Consider the following 18,798-nt stretch of genomic DNA (forward strand, 5'->3'; position numbering starts at 1 on the left):
CTTGCAACAATATTGGACTGATCTTCCTCTGCTCCCTTCTGAGATTTTTTTTTTTAACTTCCGTGTCTAGCCAACAAGCACAGTATTTCCTATTCGTGCCCCATCCATGTATTAACCTGGTTCAACTGTGCTTAACTTCGTAAAAGAAAAAAAAACTATGGAGGACTTTTTGGGATGTTCAGTTCAATAGGTAGTCCTCCCCGCTTGTTACCTGAGCCCTCGAAGTTATAGTGACACTGTAAAAGCAGACATACAGCTTATACACAAATTTGTGGTCACTGTAGCACTTGTTCAGAGACCACACATCAGAAGTTCCTGTGGTTATGGAGGTGCAGAAAAAGGACTTGCACCAATTTGGGTTTTGCCAACCGCAGCACATTTATGACTGTTGAAGCATCCTACACTCAGGATCCCCATTTGTGATCCTCCCAGCTAGCTTCTGACAAGCAAAATCAGTGGGGATGCCAGCAGGAAGTTGCAAATCAGGTTATATGAAATTGTCTTTAACAACCCACGGGGATTTGTTTAACAACTGCAGAGGAAGGGATATAAGTTGGTACTGTCATGTGACATCAGGCTTCATGATTGGGCTTCTCAGTGACAATGATGCCAGTCCCAATAATGCTCAATAATGGAGAACTACCTGAATGGGGATGTCATCAGATAGGTGCTGGGCTGTATTTTCTATCCTTATTTGGAGCTGGGGACTTCCATTGAGCAAAACTGGTGCTTCAAATCTTGCTCAGGCATCATTTCATCAATTAAAGCCCCACATCTATAAATTACCTCAGAAGATTTGACTTTAACCATTTTGGGACATTTTTCAGGCTTGAAACAGATGGATTTTCTCCATATATGCATTTGTATTTCTCTCTGTAAATGTATATCTCCAAATGTATAATCTATTCCAATTTCATCCAAATATACAGCCATGTGAAAAAGAAAGTACACCCTTTTTGAGTTCAATGGTTTTACAAATCAGCACATAGTAAAAATTATCTGGTCCATAGAAATCTTAAAAGAAGGTAAATATACCCCCTCAGATGATCAACAACACACGAACATATTACATCTTGTCGTGATGCATTTTGCAAAAAGAAAGGCAAAACAGAGAAGCCATGTGTGAGAAACTGCTATTGGGCAGGTGGTCTCACATTTGATTCTAGAATCAAAATCACCTGAAGTATTAGCACTGCTTTACAAAGCCTTAGTCTATATCTGGAATACTGTATCCAGTTTTGATCATCAAATTACAAAAGAGATGGTTGAGACTTTGGAAAATGTCCAAAGAAGAGCAACTAAGTTGATTAAAGGCCTGGAGACTAAAACATGAAGAACAGTTGTAGGATTTAGGTTTGGTTAGTTTACAGAAAAGGACTAGAAGGGACATGATCGCAGTACTCAAGTATTTGAGAAGTATTTTACTGTCAGGCGGGTCAATTTATTTTCCAAAGCACCTGAAGGCAGGGCAAGACAGAATGGATGGAAACTAATTCAGGAGTGAAGGAACCTGGAATTAAGGAGAAACTTCCTAACAGTGAGGACAATTAACCTGCAGAACAGCTGGCCTTCAGGCCTTGTGGGTGCTTCATCACTAGAAATTCTGAAGAAGACACTGGATAGTCACTTGTCCGTATTAATATAGAATCTCCTGCTTGAGCAGAGCGTTGTGGTAGAAGACATTTAGGGTCCCTTCCAGATCTATTTCTGAATACTTTAGTATAGAGAGGAATTCCTAGACTACTCAGTGACTGCAAAATAGCTAGGTCTAGTGCCTGCAAAATAAGCCCGAATCATCATGCCTTCATGTACTTGATGATTGCTGTGAGATCTTTGTATTGATATCTTTTGTTTTGTTTTCATCAAAATGGCACTCTGCTTTATGGCCAAACATCCCCACTTTGGTCTCATCCATAGGACAGTGTTCCAGAAGTCTTGTGATTTGTTCAGATGCAAATTTGCAAATCTTAAGTGTTACTGCCATGTTCTTTTTAGAAATCAGAGGCTTTCTACTGGCAACCCTTCCAAAGGAACCATACTTGTCCAGTCTTTTCTAACTGTCATGAACTTTAACACTTAACATCTTAAATGAGGCCTGTAGAGCTTGAGATAAACCCTTCCCAGATTGATGGGCAGCCACAATTGCTTCTCCATGATCCCCACTGATGTCTTTACTCTTTGGCATCTAATTCACACCTCAGTGCTGGAGACCAGGAAACTCCCACAACTTTGCAATTAATTTACACTGCAATGCTGGAAGAAACTCCGCTTTTATAGATATAGTCACACTTGTTGATAATTGATCAATTAATGCAGGTTATTTGATCAGCAGCACTGGCTACTTAGGCTCCTCATACCCATAGAAGATGTTTCAGCTTTGTTTTTGTAAAAGAAAAAGATATAATGGGTATAATATATTATCTGTTATTACTCATCTAATGTTATATTTACCTATTTTTAAACTAAGGATGAGATAATTTTTACTATGTCGTGATACATAAAATGATAGAGCTTGAAGGTATACTTTCTTCTTCACATAACTGTATTTTACACTCTATGTAATTATATATAATTATATAAATATGTATGTGTGTGTTTTCTTAAGTTTTCACAGGTATTTATATGTATGGTATTCAGCTTTGTTTGGGTATTTTCCCACGTCATTATAATTGTGCTTTTAAAGTTGTAGCAACGTTTCAGCAGAATCTCATCTGCCATCATCAGGCTTCTGTATAGTGTTCGAACACTATACAGAAGCCTGATGATGGCAGATGAGATTCTGTTGTAACATTGGTACAACTTTAAAAGCACAACTATAATGATGTGGGAAAATACCCAAACAAAGCTGAATACCATACATATGTACATACATGCATACATTCATAAACTGTATTTTATTATTTCTTCACATAACTGTATTTATGTAACTAGCCTTGTCGTACAAATAGAACAATCTTGAACTTAATACACTCAAAACAGTAGAAACGGTGATAGATTTTAGGAGAAACCTTCCCGTACAACCACTTCTTACAATACTAGACAACACAGTATCAACAATGGAGTCCTTCAAGTTTCTAGATTCTACCATATCTCAAGACTTAAAATTAACACCTAACATCAAAAATGTCATCAAAAAAGCACAACAAAGAACGTTCTTTGTGCGCCAAGGAGCTGCTGATTCACTGTTACAGAGGAATTATTGCATCTGTCATCTGCACCTCTATAACTGTCTGATTTTGCTATGCAACCAAACAAGACAGACACAGCCTTCAAGGGATAATTAGAATTGCTGAAAAAAAAAATTGCTACCAACCTGCCTTCCATTTAGCCCCTATATACTGCACAAGTCAGAAAGAGGGCTGTGAAAATATCTACAGACCCCTCACATCCTGGACATATATTGTTTCAACTTCTACCCTCAAAACAATGCTATAGGGCACTGCACACCAGAATAACCAGACACAAGGACAGTTTTTTCCTGAATGCCATCTCTGCCAAACAACTAATTCCCACAACACTGTCAAATTATTTACTAAGGCTGTATTACTGTTATTCTTCTCATTCTTACTAGTACCTATTTCTTCCCACTTACGATTATAACCGCGTTGCTGGTATCTTTACAATTTGTATTATTTGTTTCCTAATATGATTTGAATTGCTTATTAGTGACCTATGACTACTACTAAGTGTTGTATCTCATGATTCTTGATGAATGAATTTTGGTTTTTGTTTATGTATACGGAGAGCATATGCACCAAAGACAAATTCCCTGTGTATCCAATCACACTTGGCCAATAAAGAATTCTATCTATCTATCTATTTGATGATAACACTTTGCAGGGTTGAGAATTTGTGACTGACCTGAGTCAACAAGGGAACTTAATGATTGAATGGATATTTAAACTGGAATTTAGTAGTAAATATCACAATGGATGTAAGCGATGATTCTAGCATATTGGCATATTTGCTTTTTCATTGTATTATACACTTTTTCACATCTTCTGCAACCCTTTTATAAACAATAAAAGCTACATTTTCATTTGAATCTTACAGACAAAGATGATGCCAGAAGACCACACTGGACAACAGAATAACGAGCAATATTGAAAAGCAAAGCAGATTCAGGCAGAAATAAAACTATTCTCCAATTCCATCAGAAAAACCACACAATTATTCTCCTTCCACAGCAGGTGAGAGACAAAGGAAAGAAAATTAATAAGAGACGTTACACAAAAAGGGAGAGTACGTCAAGGGAGATTATTTTTCCATTCAGAAAAAGAGGCAACTATCCGGAAGTAAGTGGGGAGGAACAGGTTAATTGAATCGGCACATAGGTAATACAGTAATACAGGCAGTAATACAGGCGTTTTCCTGGGAGGAAGAAAAGTGCTTAAATCAAAGCACCACTAAACAAGGGATCACATATATTTTTGACCTTCTCAAGTATAACTGTGGTGGAAAAACTCCATAGCTGTGCCTATTATGGAAAAAGCAGACTTCAAATCGCAAGGGATTACCCAGGGGAGAATTGACACTGGAGAAAATTAGATACAAATTATCTGAATGTGGCAAAAGCTTTTGTCAGATCAGATCCCTTTTGATTGAAGAACCCACCCAAAAGAGATGCCCTACAAGTGCTTCCAATGTGGTAAACGCTTTAGTGAAAATGGCAACTTGGTGATACATCTGAAGACTCACAGCAGGGAGAAGCTGTATGACTGTCCAGATTGTGGGAAACATTTCATTGGATCTTCCCAATTCGCGAGACACCTGAGGACTCACACAGGAGAGAATCTCTTTGAATGTCCTGATTGTGGGAAATTTTTCAGTCGCAATTCCAACCTGGTAAGACATCGGAGGACTCACACAGGAGAGAAACCCTTTGAATGTCCTATTTGTGGGAAAGGTTTCAGTGAGAATTACAGCCTGGTGAAACACCAAAGGACTCACACAGGAGAGAAACCCTATGAATGTACTGTTTGTGGGAAAAGTTTCAGTCAGAATTCTAACCTGGTGAACCATCAGAGTACTCACACAGGAGAAAAACCCTTTGAATGTCCTCTTTGTGGGAAAAGTTTCAGACAGAATTATGACCTTGTGAAACACCAGAGGACTCACACAGGAGAGAAACCCTCTGAATGTCCTGTTTGTGGGAAAAGTTTCAGTCACAATTCCAACCTGGTGAAACACCAGAGGATTCACACAGGAGAAAAACCCTTTGAATGTCCTGATTGTGGGAAAAGGTTCAGTCAGAATTCTGACCTGGTGAAACATCAGAGAACTCACACAGGAGAGAAATCCTATGAATGTTCTGATTGTGGGAAAAGTTTTAGTCACAATTCCAACCTGGTAAGACATCGGAGGACTCACACAGGCGAGAAACCCTTTGAATGTCCTCTTTGTGAGAAAAGTTTCATACAGAATTCTGATCTGGTGAAACACCAAAGGACCCACACAGGAGAGAAACCCTTTGAATGTCCTGTTTGCAGAAAATGTTTCAGTCAGAATTCTAACCTGGTGAAACACCAGAGGACTCACACAGGAGAAAAACCCTTCGAATGTCCTCTTTGTGGGAAAAGTTTCAGCCAGAATTGTGACCTGCTGAACCATCAGAGGATTCACACAGGAGAGAAACCTTTTAAATGTTCTCAATGTGGGAAAAGTTTCAGTCGGAATTCCAATCTGCTGAATCATCAGAGGATTCACCCAGGAGAGAAACCCTTTGCATGTGCAGAATGTGGGAAAAGTTTCAGTGAGTATTCTGACCCGGTGAAACAGCAGAGGATTCACCCAGGTGAGAAGGATTTTGAATAACTTGATTGTGGGTATATTTCAGTCAGAATTCCTACTTGGTGAAACACCACCCAACTCATACAAGAGAGAAACCCTTTGAATGTCCTATTTGTGGGAAAATTTTCTTTCACAATGTGAATCTAGTGATATACTGGCAGACTCACAGAGGAGACAAATCTGTCTGTGGATGATGCTTCTGGTATAAATTGTTCCTTACTGCACACATGGAAATCCAACTGAGGGAAAAGTTGATGAGTTTAGAGAAGACTTTCATTTCATTTCTCATCTCTCATTAGGAGTGTAGGTGAAAACATACCTCAGAATTAGACTTGTAAGTAGAGAAAAAAGGAAAATGGAAACCTACCAGTTTCTCACTATCAGCAGCAATTTCATTTTTGTAGAAGCAGTGGAATTCCTCAAAAAGGCTTTTGGGTGATGTTTTTTGTATATTGATTATGGAATTCGCACACATGGAATTTCTGTCTTCTACCTTTTTGTTGGCCATATTTTGAGCCTCAGAATTCCCCAGTCACCATAGAATTAGTCAGGGGTGTGACTCAAATTTCTTAACAATCGGTTTTGTCAGTGTGGGCTAATTTGGTGGTCATGTGACTGGGTGAGCCTGGCTTGGTGAGTGGGCATGGTTTGGTGGTCTTGTGACTTGCTGGGCATGGTTTGTATGTAAATATTGTAAATATCTATGTTAATATTCAAATATTTATTAAAAAAGAGCAACTTTTACCCAAAGCCAGGCAAAGCAAGCAGGCAGATTGAGTTGCTTGCAGAATAACAGATTCACTCACAGATCTACCTTTCTGCCATCTGCTGCCTGAGTCTATTACATAAAATTTGCTAGCAAGCAAACTCACAAAATTATCTCACAACACATCATGTATGTAAATATTGAATTTTTTATTTAAAAAATTCCACTTACTACCTTGGTGTCCTCCATATTTTGAGCCCTAGAATTCCCCCAGCCACCGTAGAAGTTCAAATAGTCCTCTAGATACAACTGTAATGGGGCTTGCCAGTTACGGTTGCATGTTGCAATGGTTGTTAAGTGAGGTTACTTTGCTCAATTATCTATCCCCATCCCCTTCTCTCCCTGATGAAGCTGTTAAACAAATGTTCAAGTCATTAAGTAGAACAGTGACTTCCTCAGAGTTGTGGGAATCTCTTGGAGGCCTAGCCTTCACTACCCCACCTGTTGGGTCCCCACAGGGATTTTCCTGTTCCCACTCGGTCCCTGAAATTGTTAGGCCTGACTCCCAACCCACCAGGCATCACAGCTTCCTCCTTCTCCATACCTTTTGGAGATCTCTGAACCTCATGTTGGTTAAGGAAGGAAAGACACACATTTGTGGGATTCATGCCTGGGTCATGTGGCGGACTTGTGCAAGCAGCTGCCATTTTGTCATGCTTGCCTCTGTGTCAAAATGGTGGCTGTTTCTGGGTCATTGTCACTAGGACAAAGTATTCTGTTTTGCTCTCTTAACGCTTAGTAGACTGTCTTAAGGAATTGTGGGTACACTGAAAATGTTGGCTGCCTCTGGGAACTCTCCAAAAGGGCAGGCCAAGTATCCCTGGGCCGTATGCTAAGTACCACTTGTGCCAGTATTGTGCTGTGTGGTGCCGCACCTGCTGAAAAAAACCAATGCAGTCCCAGGCTGCATCAACAGTGTCAAGACAAGAAGCAGTATTAAAGTTGCTTTACATTGTGCTGGTTGTTAGCTGGTCCTCAGGATGTTCGTATTCCCAAGATACAAACCAAGAAACATTGAGGTGTGCAGTCGTTTATTTGTACAAGTAACACACATCCCATCTGATGATAATGGCTTGAATTCCAATCTAGGTAAGCGCTGGAAGTGTTTGCCTTCCAGCGCTCTTTATAGCATAATCCCACCCACCTAACTGCATCTACCTTCTGTAGTCTGCCCTATTCGAATTATCCATGTATTCAATGTTTCCAAATATGGCTAATTAGTTACTTAGGCTGTACATAGCCTCAAACATTCTGCATTCTCTCTATCACTGATCCCCTCTATTTCCCTGGACACCCTGTAATGCCTGATCTATAAATCCCCCCTCCCCGCACTAATCCCCCCTCCCCACACTAAAGCCTTATACAGCAGAGCGCCCTAGCCACATCGTGTGGGAATTCCCATTCAGCCTCCACCTCCCAGGTAGCAGTGCAAGGCATCATCATAGAGAATCCCCATTCCACATCCACTTCGTCGCTGGTGGGAAGGATCCACAATTAACATCTTTTATTCTTTTATTACTGGCGGGCATAGTCAAATATGGAGCACGACAGGCTGCGCCCTCTACTACAGGTCTACCTGGAGAAGAGAGACAGATTGGTGAGAATGGAAACTAAATCCTTTATGGTTTGAAGATCTCGTATACCTGTCTTTCAAATATTTGAATATGGGACTACGCTGTAAAAAACTCAGTCCAAAGTATGTTGGCCCATTTCCAGTAGTGAAGGTGATTAATCCCATCACTCTACAGCTAAAATTACCTTCATGATTTAAACGGATGCATCCCGTTTTCCATATTAGCTTAATCAAACCTGATAATAAAGAACGAACAGATAACCGAATTGTACCACCTGAGTCGGTATGAGATGATCATTATGAGATTGCTGACATTCTGGAGTCCTGGAAGCGCAGAGGTATGTTGTAATATTTGGTACGACGGAAAGGACATCCCCTTGCAGAAGCCTCATGGGTGGTTCATACCAATGTGAATGCCCCTCGGCTCTGCAGCTGATTTCATCGGAAATATCCCATGAAGGCAGGTGGAAAACAAGAATATTGTATTCTCTTTTTATCTGCCTCTTTCTTGTATGCCAGAAAAGTGTCATGTAAGGATTTTTGTACTGTTTTCCATGTCTCCTTTATTTTTTCTGACCATTTTAGTCGTAGTTGTGGACACCTGACTGTCATGTGGCCATTCTGGAATTGGGATAAATTCCATTCCATTACTATTTTGAATGGGGTCTGTCTAGTACTACTGTGGGTGGTGTTATTATATGCCACCTCAGCAAATGGCAGTAATTCAGACCAATTATCTTGCTGGTAGGACACATAGCAACGTAAATACCTCTCAATTGCTGCATTAGGCTGCTGGCTGCTTGTGAGGAGGCAGAGGGTGAGTACAAAGGAGAAAGGCAGTTTGAATTGCTTCCATTGCATTTCAAATCCCAAGAGGTTGGTGGGAGGAGCTGCTGGCTGCTTGTGAGGAGGCTGAGGGTGAGTACAAAGGAGAAAGATAGCGGTCTGTGCACCGTATAAACCAAAAATACCAATAATACATTTAGGGTTAGTGCGCTTGAGATTGTGACTTTATTTTATTTCAGACTGGCTTAGTTTAGTGCAATACTTGCTTTACAGCTGTCTTTTGCAGTACTCTTTTCAAATTTGGATACTGTCTTCTTTGTAAAAAAATTACCAGTCTACACAGACAGATTACCTATCTAGAATCTCTAATCTGTGCTCTCCAAGCAGAAATTAGGTGCCCAATCCAGCCATCTATTGAGCTGCCATGCTACCAACCCCCACTACCACAAAGATCCTACAGGAAAAGGGCAGTATGGACAACCGTGGGATCTGGCAGGTCAGAACTGTGGACCATAAATACAAAGCTTTTGCTGTGTCCCAGCATAACAGATACAGTGCCCTTGCTGACCTTAATAGGGACACTAAAGTGACAGGTCAAGGTAGTTGTGATAATGATAACTCAAATAAGCCGGGGATCATGGTCCCTGAAGAAGAACTTACTTTGGAAAGGAGAAAGTGTGAATCTGGTATCACACACCAGTCACACAGGAAGAGCAAGCCATCCAAAAAGAGAAGCCACCTTCTGGTTGGGGACTCAATTATAAGGGATGTAAATTTAGGAAAGGATATGGAGGTTTTGAAAGAGGTCAGGTGTCTGCCAGGTGCTACTTACTGCCAGCAGAGACAAGAGGCGTATTCTTAAGATAGTCAAGAATGCAAGTAAGGATTATGATATTAATGCTATTATACCTCTTGGTACAAATGATCTGTCCCAGAAGGATGTACTTTCTGATCAGAAAGACTTCCAGAGCTTGGGGTATAAACTTAGTAATATGGATTGTAGGCTTATCTTTTCAGAGGTTCTACCAGTATACAAGGAACAAAAAGGGAAAGGGCAGCGTGTAGCAGAGTTTAATGTGTGGCTAAAGGAGTGGTGTAAAAGGGAAGGCTTTGGTTTTATTAGTCATGATGTCTGCAGCTGGTCCAATGAAAAACTACAAAAGAGATGGTTTGCATCCATCAAAGAAAGGGACTGAGTTACTTGGCATTGAATTCACAGATTTCCTGGATAAACATTTAAACTGAACAGCGGGGACCGAGAATTAATGGATAGAGAACATTTCTGTACCCAGCAACCTAAAATTAATAAGGATACCAGTGCATGCAAAATAGATGTTTGTGCAGGTAAGATTATCAACCTTGCTGTCAACCAAAACCAAGTATTTAATAGTGAGTGCCATACCATGTGCATTAATCAAACAGGTGGCAAGAAAGTAGGGGCAGGCAGGCACAACACAGGTTATGTAGACAGTAAACACAGTGTCAGACATAAAGATCTCAAGTATCTATATACAAATGCACAAAGTCTGGGGAACAAACAGGGTGAACTCAAACTAGGAATACATGAAGGTAGATATGATATAGTTGGAATAACAGAAACTTGATGGGATGAAACCCATGATTGGAACATACTGGTAGAAGGATACAAACTATTAAAAAAAACATAAAAGAGGAGGTGGAGGAGAAGAGGAGACCCCATAAAAGAGGAGATGGAATTGCACTGTATGTAAAGGACCACTATATTGCTACGGAAATGCATGAAACCAAAGATGAAAACCTAGAATGCATATGGGTCAATATAAAAGAAAAAAAGGATATGGCCATAGGTGTAAGCCACCCAATCAAGCAGAAAAAATAGATGTCCTTTATGCCAACCAACTAAGAAACATATGCAGGAAACACACAACAATGGTAATGGGAGACTTCAATTGTCCTGATATCAATTAGAAAACTAATTCTGCACCAAGTGAGAAATCAAATAAGTTCCTAACCAACCTAGCTGACAATTTTGTTGTCCAAAAGGTAGAGAGTGAAACTATAGGGACAGCCATACTGGACTTAATTCTTACAAATAAAGAAGAAGTAATAGAAGGAGTTAAAACTGCAGGAATCTTGGGTGAGAGTGACCATGTCATACTAGAATACAACATAACACAAACACAAGCAATAGAGCATAATGAAACCAGAGTCTTGGATTTTAAAAGAGGTGATTTTAATAAACTCAGAAAGAACTTGGGAAAGATTCCATGGATGAAAATCTTAAAGGGGAAAACGACTTAAGAATCTTGGGAAACTGAAAAGTATGATCATGGAAGCCCAGACCAGCACAATACCACTGAAAAAGAAAAACAAGACATCCAAGAAGAAACCAGCGTGGCTGCACAAAGATCTCTTTGGCAGATTGAAAGAAAAAAAGGACAAATACCAAAAAAATGGAAAGAAGGACATACAACTAAGGCAGAATATCAGCAGATAGCCAGAATCTGCCAAGATGAAGTCAGGATAGCAAAGGCTCAGAACGAACAAAGACTTGCAACAAAAGTCAAAGATAATTTAAAAAGTTTCTTCCAACATATAAATAACAAGAAAAAAAATCAAGGAAATAGTCCACTAAAGAGAGAAGATGGCAAGGAAGTAACAGTCAAAAGCAGATCTGCTTAACTCATTCTTTGCATCCCTCTTCATGCAAAAAGAAACTATAGCTCAACCCACCAAAAACATAACTATAAAAGACAGAAATAAAATAAGCAAAAAATAGTAAGAGAACACCTGTCTGATCGTGATTAACACAAATCACCGAGGCCTGATGGATTACATCCCAGAGTTTTAAAGGAGCTGGCAGAGGTCATCTCAGAACCACTGCACCATATCTTTCAAAAATCCTGGAGCACCAGGAAACTACCAGAGGACTGGAAAAGAGCTGATGTAGTTCCCATCTTCAAAAAAAGGGGGAAAAAACAGAGCCAGGAAACTATAGACCAATCAGCCTAATAGAAGGGAAGATACTGGAAAAGATAATTAAAAAACCCAGATCTGCCAACATCTAGAAACAAGTGAAGTAATAACTAGCAGTCAGCACGGCTTTGTTAAAAACAGATCATGCCAAACCAATCTTATTTCGTTCTTCAACATAGTGACTAAATTAGTAGACCAGCAAAATACTGTGGACATAATATATTTAAATTTCAGCAAGGCATTCGACAAAGTAAACCACAACCTACTCCTTAGCAAGCTAGAAAAAAGTGGGATAGCACCACCACTAGATGAACTCGCAACTGGGTGGCAAACCGTACTCAATGAGTAGTCCCTTAATGGGTCTAAGTCTACATGGAGGGAAGTAAGCATTGGGGTGCCACAAGGTTCCGTCTTAGGCCCAGTACTCTTCAATATCTTCATTAACGACTTAGATGAAGGAACAGAAGGGGAACTTACCAAATTTGCAGATGATACTAAGCTGGCAGGAATAGCTAACACCCAAGAAGGTAGGCTCGAGATCCAGATGGATCTTGACAGACTAGAACATTGGGCCATATCTAACACAATGAAATTCAATGTAGAGAAAAGTAAAGTCCTACACTTAGGCAAGAAAAACCAAAAGTACACATATAGACTGGGTGAAACCAAGCTCAATAGCAGTAACTGTGAGAGGGATCTTGGAGTCTTAGTGGAGAACCAGCTAAATATGAGCCATGCAGCAGCAGCCAAAAAAGCTAATGCAATCCTAAATTGCATTAACAGAGGATACAATCAAGATTAAGGGAAAGTACTAATACCACTCTATAAGTGGTATTAGTCCCAGGCTGCATCAACAGAGGCATAATGTCAGGGCAAGAAGTGATAGAGTTGCTTTACACTGTGCTGGTGACAGCAGACCTAGAATAGTGTGTTCAGTTCTGGTCACCATGATACAACCAACCCCATGTGTCTATGATTCTATGAATTTAGAGGCAGTTTAGAAAATAGGTCCACAGTAGCTCCCTGAACGTGCTTGTGGTAAAGGGACTTCTTTTAAAAAAGGCTGTTTTATTCAAAATATCAATATATACTACAAACTCCAAAAACAGATTTTTTTCAAAAGCAAAACATGAATGAGCAAAACATAGAAAAAATGTGCAATAAAAAAGACTAAAACAGATTTATTTTTATTATCCCCCCACTAAAATATTCATAAACATATTGGAGCAATTAGTTTCCTCCCATTCTGAAGCAGGCCCAAAATTTATAAAATTCTACCTCTAATGACAACCGACATTCATCTATCTATGATCTATAAAGGCATTGTAATTAACAGGTGAACCAACAACAAAGTGAACCATCATCAAAGCACTTTATTAACAATCTACTATTCCATTTAATTTGTATAAAATTTGGAATGGTTTCTTATTTACCATAAATCACCAGAATCATTGTCTCTGATTTGTCCCGGATGAAATATTTTTGTTTGATTCTTATTAATAAAACTTTTTCTTAAAATTTAAGTTGAGAGCAACAAGACAACAGTTGTGTCTTATTTTCCCAAATCATAAAACCTCTTGGTCAATTCATTTTCCAGTTAGATATAGTAGTGTTAGACTAGGTATATCCAGTTCCTGCAATAGTTCATTATAGAACTACTTTGAAGCAGATATGAAGAAATTACAAGAAAGAGGATATGTTCTAAGTCAAAAGAAGAAAATAGAACAATTGTTAAAAATATATGGAAAGTTGTAAAAGTGTACAAACTTCCCCGCTTCCCTGACATTACATTATTTTATGTCAACTTGCTTACCTCTGATTTGTACTCATACCTGTTGCCATTTATATACATGTTGTGTTATCTTCAATTATTGGTATAATTCCTTTCACTTCAATATCCAAATCCTGTTCTAACCATATATACCATGTCATCTCGAAGACACTCTGTGTGTATGTGTGTTTGTGTTTGTGTGTGTGTGTGAACAAATAGCTTCTTTGTTAGACTATACCTCCCAACTAAGAAAATTGCAGTGTTATTTCTGTTTAAATTTACTTAGAGGGAAAAGAACAATACTAGTTACCTGAAGTAAGACAGCACACATTAACTCCTTAAGGATTACTGCAACTCCAATGTTTCTCTATGCCTTTTCTTGCCCATTGTACAATTTTTCTGTTCCAGCAACTAAATTTAATATGCTAACACCCCTCCAAATTATAGTTGCACAGCATTAAAACCAAATTGTTTCACAAGATCTTTGTGTTTTTGTATACTTAATGATTTTGTCATGAGGTCAGCTAAATAGTTTTCTGGTGGACAATAAATTATGTCTTATTACATTTTCTTTCCCTGCTTTCCTGATATTACATTATTTTATGTCAACACGATTCCTTTTGGTTTGTGTTCGCACCTGTTGCCATTTATATACATATTGTGTTATCTTCAAATATTGGTATACCTCCTTTGACTTCAATTTCCAAATCCTTTACTAACCATATATACCATGTCACCTCTGAAGACAATTCTGATATTGTGCTGCAGCTGTGGAAATGGCATCTGAAGTCTATTTTCTAGATTTCCAATGAGTTAGCATGTTTGCTAACATTATGACCAATCCTGACATTGACTTTCTATCTTGTACATCATCAGCCCAAATACTGTCTACAAAGCATGTCAATTCCAATTCACTTGATGGTTGTAAATTCAATCCTAAAATTCCCTGGTTACCTTTCAGAAAAACAGTATCCTTTTAATTCCTAACCAATGTTGTTGCATAGATTGTAATGTGCAATGGTTTAAAATGTTGACTGAATTGATAATATCTGGCCACAGTATGTGATAAACGCTGCATCACAGACCTCCTAGGACTGCCTGGCAGAGTTCCGGATTACAGATTGTTCTATTTTTCATGGTTTGATAATCTGGTGTCATAGAAATTTGCACTCTTTCACAACTTTCCATTTAATTTTAACAATTGTTCTATTTTCTACTTTTGACTTAGAACATATTCTCCTTCTTGTAATTTCTTTATATCTACTCCAAAATAGTTCTACAATGAACTATTACAGGAACTGGATACAGAGAAGGACTGGGGTTACATCATTTGAGGGGCTGAAACAGAAAAAAGTGGGGTGGACCAATGTTCCTCAGAGGAGCACAAAAAGAGGGAGACTTATCAAAAACACATCCAGCCTTGAATAAAGGAGAAATTTCCTTTCAGTGACAACAATCAGTGGAAATGCTTTGCCTTTAGAAGTTGTGGGTGCTCCATCAATGGGGTTTGTAAAGAGGAGATTGGACATCCATTTGTCTGGAACAGTATAGGATCTCCTGCTTGGAGAGTTGGTCTCTTCCAACTCTGTGTAATTCTGTAAGAACTTCATAAATATTTAGGGCTCAGCACATAGCTAATCTTCACAACCTACTTTAGTGTCACGTTTCACTATTTCACATGGATCAGTTGTAAAGATAGGTTGCTAGGAGTCAAACTGAATCAGTGAAAACATCTTACAAACTCGTTAGAGACAGACAAGCCTGTTCTTTTGCCTCCTATCAGGAGATGGCAATCACTTACCGGTGACTCTAGAAAGCCCTTAAATCGGCTTCTGTGGTTGAGCTTAAAGGAGTTAAAACGATCGAGTACAGAATTGCTAGAAAGGAGGGGAGGAGAGGAGCTGCTTCTTCCGGTTCACTCATGGGAGGAAGGTGGTGTGCAGAGTGGTTTTTCGGCTCTTCTTAGGGTGGAAGCAGCAGCTGGAAGGTGAGTTGAGGTCGGGTGGGAGGAGAGGCTGGGAGCAAGTAGGGCTGTTGGGTTTCCTCCGGGATGTGGAAGCAGAGAAGCAACCAGGCTGAAGTATATCAGCTGCTGCTATGTGTTTCTTCCCTCCCCAAGCTTTAATAGTGGTGGCCGCAATTTTCTGCTGGTGGGAAGATTTTAAAAATCCTCCTTCAAGTTAAGCTTAATTCCTTGGGAAGAGCTTGCCCCCAAAAGTTGTGAGTTCTTCATCATTGAAGGGTTTAAAGAGGAGACGGGACAGCAATTAATCAGGAATGATATAAAGTCTCCTGCCTGAGTAGAGATTGGACTAGAAGACCTCCAAGGTCCCTTCCAGGTCTATCCTGAGATAGATAGATAGATAGGTAGATTAGATAGATGGATGGATGGATGTGAAATACCACTCAGGCATCATCACAAAATCTCCAAAAACCGTAAAGCCTACAAACTTGAAATTTGGCACGTATGTTTCTCTTGGCTTCTAGGTGCTCACTAAGAAAGGATTTTTCGAAATGACCATCGGGATTATTATTAATATGCGCTGATGCTAAGGGGTTCTACTCTCCCTCCCCACCTGAAAAGAAATCTGTTCCAAATGCAAAACACAAGCAGAAGAGGGGAGTTTCAGTTTTAGTTATACTTTCACAGCAGTGACCAGATTTAGTACAGAACATTTGAGTTAAGCCACGCCCAGGCTCCTTGCTGTCTCCTTCTTCCTCACACAGCAAATACTGTTTCAATTTCCAAACAGCCTTCTCACACACTGACAGGATGCTAGCCAGGTGAATATTGATGGATGGTGGTAGGCAGAGGCAGAATTTTTTCCTTATTTTCCTCCTCAAAAACTTTCCCGATCATATAGTTTCATAGTGAAGCACCGGTACCCTGCTAGTACTTTAGTATAGAGAGGAATTCATAGACGACTCAATGACAGCAAAGTAGCCAGGTCCTGGGGCTGCAGAACAAGCCAAAATTATCATGCCTTCATCACTGTGCTTGATGGTTGGTGTGAGATTTTTGTGATGATATGTTTTGCTTTGTTTTCATCAAAATGGCACTCTGCTTTATGGCCAATATCTCCACTTTGGTCTCATCCAAAGGACGGTGTTTCAGAAGTCTTGTGATTAGTTCAGATACAAATGTGCAAATCCAAGTGTTGCTGCCATGTCCTTTTTAGAAATCAGAGCCTTTCTCCTGGCAACCCTTCCAAACGAACCATACTTGTTCAGTCTTTTCCTAATTGTCATTAACTTTAACACTTAACATGCTAAATGAGGCCTGTAGAGCCTGAGATGCCAAACCCCCTACCAATGAGAACACACCCCCACCCAATCAGAACACAGCCAAGACCCCACCGAATCAAGTCCCACCACCACTAGCAGTTAAAAGGAAGAAGCAGCTGCAATCTCACATCACTCTGAGAAGCAAGAGCCGAAGACAGAAGCCTGAAGATGATGAATGAGACTTCATCGTAACGTTGCCTAGATACTTCGAATCTTACGCTGGAGAAAACCGAACAACCAAAGATCCATATACAAATACCTGCGAGCACCTCAGAAAACAAACAAATATATATATATATATATATATATATATATATGTTTTCTGAGGTTCTCAGGGTATTTGTATGTGGATCTTTGGTTGTTCGGGTTTTCTCCCGCGTAAGATTCGAAGTATCTAGGCGACGTTTCAGCAGAATCTCATCTGCCATCATCAGGCTTCTGTATAGTGTTCATCTGTGAGTCAGTCTTTTATAATGGTTTCAGATTTAAATTTGGGGCAGCCTATTGCTGTGCCAGAATGGGTTTTTCTTCACCCTGATTGGTTGGGAGTCTTGGTCTGTGTTTATTGGTCTTGGAGTTTGCTGTGTTCTGCTTGATTGGTGTTTCTAATATCTCCTGTCTGTTTTTTGTCTCTTTTTGTCTCTTGATTGGCTGGCAACATTGTGTTACTTTATTGGAGGCCTTTAGTGCAGCTTGGCTCCGGGTAAATGGACGGCTATCACTCACAAACAAAAAAATCTCCACACCACAAGCCAGGAAACACCTGGGCACAGACAGATCCCCCATGATAGCTCCAGCTCAAACACACCCCAACCAGGCACCCAGATGAAACCTAGCTTTCTAACTAATGATAGCTGTCCGTTTTCTTAAGTTTTCGCAGGTACTTACATGTATGGCATTCAGCTTTGTTCAGGGAAAATACCCGTGGGAAAATATGTTTGTTTTCTGAGGTTCTCGTGGGTATTTGTATGTGGATCTTTGGTTGTTCGGGTTTACTCCCGCATAAGATTCGAAGTATCTAGGCAACGTTTCGATGAAGTCTCATTCATCATCTTCAGGCTTCTGTCTCCGGCTCTGTGCTTCTCAGAGTAATGGAGATTGCAGCTGCTTCCTCCTTTTAACTGCCAGTGGGGGTGGGACTTGATTGGGTGGGGGAGACTCGAAATCACCAACATCCTCTGCACTAGCAAACCACCCAAAAGCAACTTATCCAAAGAAGAACAAACTGCACTACTTAACCTGAAAGAAGACACCAGCATAATAATCCTACCAGCAGACAAGGGCAACGCGACAGTGGTAATGAACACATCTGATTACCAAACCAAGTTAACCAACCTACTCCAAGACCCCACATACAAACCCCTAAAGACAGACCCCACCACCTACCTAGAAAAAACTACCAAATCCAAAATAAAAGCCTCCCCCATCAGTGAAGAAATCCAGCAAGGAATCATACCCAGAGAAAAATCATCCAGATGCCCCAAGCTTTATGGTCTCCCCAAAATACACAAAGAAGGAACCCCACTCAGACCTATAGTCAGCTCCATAGGCTCACCTCTACAAAACCTGGCCAAATTTCTCGCCAAACAACTACAACCCTATGCAGAATCCATCAACTCACACGTAAGAAACTCATTCCAGTTCATCGAGATCATAAAGAAACAAAACTTAAAACCTAGCGACCTACTAGTAAGCTTCGATGTCATATCCCTCTTCACCCAAGTGCCAATAAAAGAAGCCTTGACAGCCATCCGAAACAAATACAACCCCCAAGCACATCCTAGATCTGACCAACCACTGCCTATCCAATACATACTTCACCTACAATGAACAAAAATACAAACAAATAGAAGGAGCACCCATGGGATCACC

General features: G+C 39.9%; 1 protein-coding gene across 1 annotated transcript in view; it reads left to right on the forward strand.

Annotated features, from left to right (window-relative positions):
* LOC113454978 (uncharacterized) overlaps nt 1-18,798 on the forward strand; it is a 56,773-nt gene that overhangs the window by 34,168 nt on the left and 3,807 nt on the right. Inside the window, 3 exon segments of the mRNA XM_087922988.1 lie at nt 4,188-4,190; nt 4,608-5,824; nt 5,827-5,981. Coding sequence (XP_087779114.1) covers nt 4,188-4,190; nt 4,608-5,824; nt 5,827-5,981 — 1,375 coding nt within the window.

This window comes from Pseudonaja textilis, chromosome 2 (assembly GCF_049901715.1).
Source record: "Pseudonaja textilis isolate UNSWEBS1 chromosome 2, rPseTex1.2, whole genome shotgun sequence".
Classification (NCBI taxonomy): Eukaryota; Metazoa; Chordata; class Lepidosauria; order Squamata; family Elapidae; genus Pseudonaja; species Pseudonaja textilis.